At 38.3% G+C, this 10,412-nt stretch overlaps 1 protein-coding gene across 1 annotated transcript in view; it reads left to right on the top strand.

The window, feature by feature from the left end:
* Positions 1-3,672: 3,672 nt before the first annotated feature.
* Positions 3,673-10,412, top strand: part of rad54l (RAD54 like) — an 11,314-nt gene continuing 4,574 nt past the window's right edge. Inside the window, exons 1-10 of the mRNA XM_020620905.1 lie at positions 3,673-3,992; positions 4,103-4,186; positions 4,541-4,651; positions 4,763-4,823; positions 5,577-5,712; positions 7,221-7,290; positions 8,111-8,399; positions 9,028-9,152; positions 9,237-9,387; positions 9,482-9,608. Of these exons, the coding sequence (XP_020476561.1) occupies positions 3,990-3,992; positions 4,103-4,186; positions 4,541-4,651; positions 4,763-4,823; positions 5,577-5,712; positions 7,221-7,290; positions 8,111-8,399; positions 9,028-9,152; positions 9,237-9,387; positions 9,482-9,608 (1,157 nt within the window). The 5' untranslated portion in view covers positions 3,673-3,989. The remainder of the gene's footprint in view (positions 3,993-4,102; positions 4,187-4,540; positions 4,652-4,762; positions 4,824-5,576; positions 5,713-7,220; positions 7,291-8,110; positions 8,400-9,027; positions 9,153-9,236; positions 9,388-9,481; positions 9,609-10,412) is intronic.

Genomic DNA, 10,412 nt, shown 5'->3' with positions numbered 1-10,412 from the left:
TTTCTATTAAGGGCTGAAATTTATCTTATCCAAGCAGAAAGGTCAAAAGTAAGTGATTCACTAGAACTATTTTGCTACAGAAGTATAGTCAAGTTGCTACACTGATAAAACCGGTTATTTTGTTTAATTAAGCTTTCGGTTTGTGTGCATACAGTAGCTTCTGTCACTGTTTAAGTCAAATCTTAACACCTCTATTAGATGCTATGCATCATGTGGCCTTACTGTACATAAGAGTATTTATTGTTTAAGTTATTTTATTTATTCTTTATTTGCATTAAACTTCTTCTGAGAATGTTTATTACCAAAGAAGTAGCCATTAATGTTTATGTTTTTCCATTTAGCAATTTCTTTTTCATTTTTTCGATCAATATTCAGTCAGGGAGAGGGACACACTTTACCTAAATTACATTTTGAGGCATCATGAAGATGATTATAGTTATAATGACACAGACAGAAGGAGCCATTTTATCTGTGCACTTGACTTACCTACACATTTGTCATTAAGGTAACAGCAACTTTCTAATCCTAAAGCATGCTTATTATGAGGTATGTGTTTTACTAGCACATAACAACTTGCTAATCAGAGCTGTTGCTGCTGCTGTGTGGGTTGTGTAGAATTAGTGTGCGCCACAGTGCAGGTACATCTTTAAACTAAAGAGACATGTTGGCATACTGTATGAACATTTAAATTAAAGCAAACAAAATAAAACCACAAACAGAAAACAAATGACTTGTAAGGCAAAGTGTGATAGATGTAAGGAAATGGAATGACAAAATGTAAAAAATGTTTTTAAATGTAATTAATAATTTGTCATAAAAAAACAAGGTAGAGGAAAATTCCATATAATGCTGTTGTAATGTTTTTTAAATGCTAAATTTAACTTTAAGACATTGCATTTTTATCATTTATCATTTTAATTTACTCAGTTTAAAAAGTAGGAGAATGTTTCAACCTATCAAGGAACACTTCACTTCAACAGATAACCTAAATATCTAAATTTGGAGATGCATGACTTTCACTGGACAGTGACATACTTTCATTGTTCATTTTATATCTCTTTTTAAAATAATCAGTTTTGGTTAAATTACCATTAAACCTTGTAAACGTCTGTAATAATTTTGTCAGCATATACTCCAGACTCCACAGAAGTGAAGCGACGGCAAATCACAAACACAGAACTCTTCAGAAATCATAACATGGAGGAACATAGCCCATTATTTCCATCTTTGTGTAAAACACAACATGTACACTTCTAATGCTCTAAGTTGACCATTATTTTAATTTATCACATCAATTACAAAGATATAATATATAGGCCTAAACCATGTTTATGATGCCTTCAAATTCCTAATGAGCGAGACTTCAAATAAAACCTCATTGAGAGAGGGTTTATCTATATGGCATGGCTGCAGCTGAGTCTGGATGAGTGTGAGAGACTAGATTAAACTGTGACACAGCCTGTTGCCAGGGAACGTTACCAAGTGATGAGTGTCTGGCACCCCTGCTATCAGAAAGACAGCACTCAGCACCAGACCTCTCTCAGATTCATTCAGTCTACAGGGGTCCTGAACCAGGACTCCTGTAACGCTCTGCACCAGGACACTAATGTCACAACCCAACGTGTAAGACAGTATTCTTCTGTGAGCTTGTCAGGTCAGGATGACTTCAGAAATTCTAAATAACCTCATGTAAAAAATTGTCACTGTCTTTATATACTATATGTTATGGTATTGTATTATATTGAATATATTCAGATTTTTGACTATGTATTCTAAAAGGCTTTGTGACCACTATTTTTGTACATGATAAGTAATAAAGGATTCGAAAAAATATTTTGTCTTACTTGGGTAAATATGCATTTATCCATTCTCTGTTCTGGAGTTTGGAGTTTACAGCAATATTTTATTATTAAGCAGTTTTTGTTTGTGTTTTGTCCTTTCCTTGTCCTTGTTCAATATTCAATTATTCTCCTCTGTATAAATACTCCTTCAGTTGTCAGTTTGTTTTTGTACTCCTTGTAGTCAAACATTCCAGCAACGCAAGCTTATTTTTCATTTTCATATACAAAGGGAATTCTTAACACAGTGCACACATAGAAATAAAACATTAAAATGCACATAGAAACACAACATTAGAATTTAAATTTGATTAAAACATTAAATCCTAATTAAAAGCAACAATTACATGCTGGCACAAATTAAAACAGGCAACTGTAGAGACACAGCAGATTTCAAACTATGGTTTTAAGGATTTGCTCACTAAATAAATACAAAATACAGGCAAGAAGGTTCTGGGTTTGAACCTTGCAGCTGACTGGGGCCTTTCGGTGTGGAGTCTGCAGTGTTCTCCCTGTACCTGCGTGGGTTCACTCCGGGTACTCTGGCTTCCTCCCACAGTCCAAAGACATGCACGTAAGGTTTTCTGGTGAATCTAAATTACTTGTAGATGTGAATATGAGTGTCACTGGTTGTCTGTCTGTGTGTGTGTGTGTGTATGATAGACTGGCGACCTGTCCAGGGTGGACCCCGCCTCTTGTCCACTGTCAGCTGGGATTGGCTCCAGCCCTCCCATGATCTTCTACAGGATAAGTAGTATAGATAATGAATGTTGCATGTCACAGGGAATTCCAAAAGCTAACACAGAGCTGAACAGAGAGAACATTTCTTATTCTTTATTTCAGTCTTCCATACGCCTTACTTCTCTGCAAAGTTTTCCTTTACATTTTCAAACATTTTCAAACATTTTCATTTGATTAATTCATCCACTACTGTACCTACGTGGAGGAAATGAAAATAATAACATGGGACCATAAAACATTTGTCTGGGGAGAACATTCATTTAATGAATAAATCATCAGTCCACATCTCTTTGAACAATGATCAATATTTGAATATAATTCTCAAAGCTACTGTTTCGGTGGCTGTAAACACAGAACATCTTTGCATTCAACTTGAAACACTGATCAATAAAAGATCACAGAGTGTGGGCTGAGTTATATAGTTGAACAGTTTCTGAGGCAAAATATGTTCCTGACTGCCGTATCACTGTATAACAAGCACTGCAATCCGAGGACCAGATAAATGATTACACGTGTTAAGAGCAAGAAACAGGAAAACAACAGGGATGCAAACTACAATAGGCTAAATGAGCTTATACAAGATCAATAGAATTATATTTTACAAGTCCATTTGTACAATTTGTTTTGGATTTAATTTAGTGACTTATTTAATAAGGTAAAGGAGAAAAAAGCCAACTGAAACTGAACTATGATAATGATCATGAGGTGAAGTTGAAAGTTCTCCTGGTATAGATGGATGGAAAGAAGTACTTCCTTTTTTAAATAACTCGTCAGAGATTAGCAGGAAGTATATAGTTTTATAGTTCACCTGTGTTTTCATTATGTAATGAGCTGTATTACTTATTAAATTTTAATGCAGTTTGGTGCTCCACATACAAACTCAAAACTGGGCTAGAATGTAGCCTATAATGGAACTGTGATAAAGTATGATTCAGTAGGTTACTTGAGTGAATGTTTATCATATCCACAAAATAAAATATATTTCTAATATTTTTTCTACATGTTCAGTGTGAACAACAGTGACACTGATGGATGAAAACGATGAACGCACTTAATTTCCAGCAGGTGTCTCCCTATAGCATCTAACCGCAGGGCGCATGACCCTTTAGCCTTGCCGTAGTGTTGTGTTAGATCTAGCGCGAAATTTAATCCAGCTGGAGTAAACCTGAATGTAATCTGGTTGCAGTTGCGTGATAAACCCTTTTTAGTCTTCCACAGGGCAAACATCAGCTTAGTTGTGTGTCAAATCAGGATCTTACTATTAATTTTATATTATAGTAAGACGGCAGCTCAGACATGAGCGTCTTCGCTCTTGAAAGAGCTGCCAGCGGTGTTAGCTGTTCCTGGGTAACTAGGGGCTAAACACTAGCAAGACTGAGGCAACGAGTGTCAAACGAGAAGTCAAAGAAAATGGTGAGCAGGCAAAGTTGTTTGTCATTTAACGCTGTTTACGTCGTGCATTAGGCTGTTTGTTGTCAGTGTTAACTCATACTAATCTTCTTCGTTTAACATTGTAATCCCAGAGGAGGAGTCTCGCCCCCAGTCAGGTTGCTAAACGGAAGCAAGGGGGGGATTCTGGTGAGGAAGAAGACTCGAGAGGTGGAGATGTAAGTAACTTAGCAAAGCTAACGCTGCATTCAACATTCAGAGTTACGGTAAACCCTGTTGTTCCTGTTTGGATACGGTACAGAGCCATACACCAAACCCTGTGAGTATGTTTGGCAAATGGATGCTTCCCTGCTGATTGGCATATACACAGACCTTGTTTAACACCTACGGAATAAACCCTGTGGTAAAATGAAGCTTTAAAGTACCAAATTACTCAGTGTCTCTAAACATTAGGCATAAGTTAGAAAACGAGGAAAGGAGTACCGGTAGGTGAAAAACAGCCATGAGTGAGAATTGGTGTTTGTGAAAGTTGATGTGGTTGATATCGAAAAGAATGTAATGACTTTTCACAGGAGAAAAGAAGAAAATGTGACAATGAGATGAGAGAAAACCACATTTCTCCCTTCAGAAAGCCACTGACACAGCTCAGCAACTGGCCTGCATGCATGGATGGTGACAAGCATGTAAGCACTGTTGAACACTGTTTGATCTTTGCATACATTTTATATGTGAATCCAGCAGTGGCTACAATTTAATGCTGTGACTACACACACGTTCAAATGTCTTTTCTACAGGAGGAGTTCATTCGAAAGATCCTCTCCAAGCCATTTAAAATTCCGATTCCGAATTACACAGGTATTATTTTTCTCACCAACTGTCAATTTTCCAAAAATCACCTTTGAACAATGTTCGACACATAATTCATTTGTATTAATTTGAACACAACCCACATTATAAATGCACTATTTAATAGAACATATTAGTCAGTACCTCTCACTGCTTTGGCTGGTTTATGTGCTGCGCCAGAAGTGCTTAATTAAGATATTATGACATAGTGCAGGGGTAGGACAGTCAGGTGACACTGTAGAACCGACGCTGCCCCACTTGTCTGTGGTAACTAACTGTGGTAACTAACTGCAGTGCTTCACTTGCGTAGCACGATTGCAGATGAGTCATCAGATGTGTTGTACTTGAGTAAGGCACCTAGTTTCAACTGTTTTACCATGACACTGCTCCAGTGTCTTTATTGTCCGATCAGCACAAATTTGCTCGCTACTATCCTGCATTTTGTCCTTGCAAACATCACGCTACTAGCTTATTTTACTAAGAGCTGAACAGGACGTAACTGGTCAAGCTGATAGTGAATTTAAAGAACGTCCTCTGTTGGACCACAAGGCAAATTACATCAAACTGACTGTCGTGCTTATTGACATAGATTACGTTTTTAGATTCACACAAAACATTACAGTTCAAATTTTTATTTTTTGACACCTTCAAATCAATGTTTGAAATTTGAATAAAAAATAACAACCCTATTGGCTTCTTTTTAATTTTTAGTAGAGTAAGTAAAGGACTTGTTCACCTGCCGTCTTTATGCATTGCCCACAGGTTCGTTGGGAATCAGGGCACTCGGTCTAAAGCGTGCAGGAGTACGGAAAGCACTTCATGATCCCTTCGCAGAAGATGCCCTGGTTCTCTATGAGCCCCCAGCTCTGAGCGCCCATGACCTGATCAAAGCTGACAAGTAGGTTCAAAACACATAAGAGCTGCACACATAACCTGCACGAGCCATGTTTGTACCTTGAGTACTCCAGATAGAAGCAGGTAAATGATTGAAAACGAGTACTACAATGCAAACACTTTTATTAAGTGGTTTTTATCATGTAAAATGTGTTAAGGCAATTTAATGCAACTTAACGCAGCAACTATGATACTTCAGTAAATGAAAAGACTTTAACAGAATGAAAATGCGACTTTTTGTTTAAACTGAAAACTCAAGTTCATTTGTAAACATACATATTGTATATTTTGTCTTTTTGTATCACCGCCATTCCTCTGTCTCACACTCCTGGATGTAGTTAGAGCATCTGCTACTGTATGTGGCTGCCTGAGATAGGTTTTTTGTATGTAGTGTACTGTAATAGACTGGAGACCTGTCCAGGTTGGACCCCGCTTCTCGCCCAATGTCAGCTGGGATAGGCTCCAGCCCCCAGTGCCCCTATTCAGAAATAAGTGGTACAGATAATGGATGTAGTGTGTATCTATATAATAGATAATGAGCATGCCCTCCAAATGACATATTTACCCAGATTTCAGCATAGTGTGATGACAGCTTCACATTCTCTATAGTTGGTAGGACATCAACATGCCTGTAGTGACTGTCAAAGCTGCACAGGACTCTCTCTTTCTCCAGCAGAGAAAAGGACATTTCAACAGAAGCTTCTCAAGTTTGTTAGCTTTCACTCTGTCCATGCTGCTGTGTGAGTAGTGGTCTGTTTGTGTCCTCTGACCCTCCTTGTCATGCATTACATAATGACAAGGCCATGCCCCCTTCTCCCTGCTCCTCACTCCTCAGTTGCATTTTTTGAATATGCTGGGAGAGCAGAAATTTATAGATTGAAGGTGTTTAGTTTTCCTTTAAATGTTCACCAACACTACCCAAGACCTACAAAGCATTTAGATGTCATATTGAAGAGGGAATGAGCGATGCATGATAACTGCTGAAGGGAGCTCTCTCCAGTGATGATAATCAGAGAGCTCAGTTTTAATGGCATCTACTCACAGCACTTGTTTTCAGAATGGCTTATCTAGATGTTGTTCTGCAGACTTCAGATGCTGACTTTTGTGATCTCTGATGATTCTTCCGTGTAGAACCTGTTTGTGCTTTAACGCTGCACAGTGGGATGGTGCACAACCAAACCTTCCTGCAGCTCCTCTTTGCAGCAACAGTTTCCCTAAAGTGCAATTGTCTACATTCCAGAAAGTAGAAATGTCAAGCTAGGAGCATTTTGCTTTGTTTTTATAGCCTCCCTTGCTTTAGTTGGAGTTAGAGGGCTGCCCAAACTTCTTCATGTCAGTGTTTATTTAGCATTTTTTAAAGCTTATTAAGTAAAAAGTAACAATGTGCTAACATTTGAAGCACATAGATTTTAAAATCCATGTGCTTCAAATGCACATAGATTTTAAAATCTATGTGCTGCTGGTGTTGAATTTTGAATTTTTGTAATAAAGACCTTTCTTTGTTCTATGCAGAGAAAAACTACCAGTCCATGTTGTTGTGGATCCAGTTTTAGGAAAAGTGCTCAGACCCCATCAGAGAGAGGTAAAAGATTTTTCTTTTCCTAAACTTTGTTGATCAAAATTGATATAAAATAATCCAGTCTAATAAAATGTCTCTATTGTATTTATCATAACAGTAGTGTTAGCTACAGGAAAAGTGAGTCAGTGGGCCACAGGGATGTAACAATACTGAAAATTCACATTACAATATTGCCACAATATGATGTTTGTCACATTATTTAAAAGATAAAGAAAATATATGAAAAAAAGTCCCTTGATAAATAATAAATCTGCATTTTTTTGGTATAGTGTAGGAGAATGGAGACACTGAACTACACTAGGACAAGCCACGTGTGCTTTACTGGAGGTGTTTTTCAAACATCACGCTTTACCTTTTCACGAGAAAAGACTTTATGGGTGGTTATTAAGTGGTTGGTTTTGTGTATGTGTATCCAGTTTGTTTGCTCATCTCCATTAAAGTGTAGTGTACAGCTGTGTTCCGACTATTTCTGTGAGATATATCCAGGACTGTCTTTGTCTTAAATGGGGCAGTATTTGCATGTTGTTATGCATTTTGTCAGTTTCCTTTCCACCTGTGTCATTTTTTTTTTGAAACGGGAAAACTAAAATGCAGCTCTAAAAGGTGACAGTGGAGTATCAGCTAAGTCGGTTTCAAATTCTGTACCTTAATGCAGGTATACTAGCAAAATAACCACACATAGTCCCCTGGTAGACATTGTCACAGTCCTGTGACAGTAACGAGAAATTCTATCTTGATATCCCGAAATTACAAATATTGTTACATCCCTAGTGTCATTTTTTTCTTCTGTCAAATTCAAAATGTATGTCTTTAATTTCTTGAGGGAGTGAAGTTCCTGTGGGAATGTGTCACGGGGCGACACATCCCAGGATCATACGGCTGCATCATGGCTGATGAGATGGGCCTGGGAAAGACTCTGCAGTGCATCACCCTTATGTGGACCCTGCTGCGTCAAAGTCCTGATGCTAAGCCAGAGATAGACAAGGCCATTGTGGTTTCACCTTCCAGTCTGGTTAGAAACTGGTACAGTGAAGTAGGAAAGTGGCTGGGAGGACGTGTCACACCGCTGGCCATCGATGGAGGTTCAAAGGATGAGATCGACAAACAGCTGGGTAGTTTGCCTCCCCATCAGTATGAATATCCACAAATCTGGTCATTTGATACCTTGTCATGGCCCAGAATGTGGTCAAGAGGAAATGTCAACTTCACTTTTGCAGTAATTCACTCTAGCAGGGGTGCAAAGTGGATCAGCTTGAAGCGGGAGGACTGCACACAATCAAAACCCAGCCTTTCAGCTTCACCATCATCAGGGGCAGACACAAATAATGAGCTGAAAATCCACTTAATTCACACTTTGTACAGTATATGTATGTATGCGTACACTGTAATATACATGCACTACTAGAATGTAGAACAGTATGGCAGCTAGAACTGAAGGCAAAAGAATACTGAATAAACTGGAACATCTAATAATGATAAAATATGTAATAACTTTAAAAATATCTTGTGTAAATATGAAAATAATCTTAAACACTAAGAAAGTTCCAGATTATTGTGAGAAACTGAGAGAAAATCATTTTTATCTTGGTGGCAGCCATACTGTAAAACAGAGCTGAAAGGAGAGTACAAATACTTGGTGTAGATGTTTTCTAATGAACTTTTCCTCAAGGTAAAACCGTATCTTTTAGAAAATATCAGCATGTATTGTCTATAAATTGATTTGTTTTCTGTGATTTTTAGTGAACTTCATCTCTCAGCATGGTTTGAGAGTACCAACCCCAGTCCTGATCATTTCATACGAGACGTTTCGTCTGCATGCTGAGGTTCTGCACAGGGGCAAAGTTGGACTTGTCATTTGTGACGAGGTATTTCATCTCACGCATTACGCTTCAGAGCTGTCAGGAACCGCTGACTCGATGATGTCACATTAATATTTGTGCATGCTTCAGGGCCATCGGCTGAAGAACTCTGACAACCAGACATACCAGGCCCTAAACGCCATGAGAGCCCAGAGGAGAGTGCTGATATCAGGCACTCCCATCCAGAATGACCTGCTGGAGTACTTCAGCCTGGTCCACTTTGTTAATGCTGGGATCCTTGGTAAGCAGCCCCACATGTTCCAAACAGTTAAAACACATTAGAGCTGTTTCTTCTGCTTGACTCCCCCCTTTTTACTTTTTTACTCTAATGGCAGGTACAGCCCAGGAGTTTAAAAAGCGATTTGAGCTTCCCATCCTCAAGGGTCGAGATGCAGATGCCAGTGATAAGGACAGACAAGCTGGAGAGGAGAAACTCAAGGAACTGATCAGCATTGTCAACAGGTCAGTTCTTATTTTTATTTCATTTTTATAATGTTTTTTCTTTTTCCCCAATATATTTCTCTTTTCTTTCTTTACCTTTTCCTTGGGATGAATCAGACACTGTTTACCTGTGATAGTGCTGCTGCACAGTGAGGAAGGCATTAGCCCAAGTCTTTGTACTTCAAACCACTGCTGCACAATCATCAGGGCCTCGCATAAATTTAAGACCATGTTGGTGGTGGAGACTGTCAAATCATTGACTCACATAAGAAACAACTGTTTATAACTACTATAACAAATCTGGTGATTTATGTCAGATTCTATCTTAATCTGAGTATAAGCACTGAAATTTAAATTAAAAGCCACCCTGTAAAGTTGTTAATCACACCGCTAAAGGCTGTCCGATATGGCCAAAATATTTCAGTTTTTCTTTTTTTAATAAATCTGCAAAAATGTCAAACATTCTGTGTTTTTCTGTCAATATGGGGTGCTGTGTGTACATTAATGAGGAAAAAAATGAACTTAAATGATTTTAGCATATGGCTGCAATATAACAAAGAGTGAAAAATTTAAGGGGGTCTGAATACTTTCCGTACCCACTGTATATAGATAGATAGATAGGAAAGAAAGTTAGTAGGAGCTAAAGGTATAAGCAGATGGAGATCCCTTCGGCAATGACTTATAATCCCTTATCTCCAGGGGCTGCTGGGATTTTCATTTCAATGGACCCTAAATATTCATCACTCTCCCTCTTCCCACCATATCTTTAAACCCTTTTGCTGGTTGTTTGAGACACAGGATCTCCCAAACTGGCAACCAAGCCAG

Source organism: Monopterus albus, unplaced genomic scaffold (genome assembly GCF_001952655.1).
Source record: "Monopterus albus unplaced genomic scaffold, M_albus_1.0 scaffold250.1, whole genome shotgun sequence".
Classification (NCBI taxonomy): Eukaryota; Metazoa; Chordata; class Actinopteri; order Synbranchiformes; family Synbranchidae; genus Monopterus; species Monopterus albus.
Note: the sequence above shows the minus strand (reverse complement) of the source record. Positions and strands in the feature narration are given on the sequence as shown.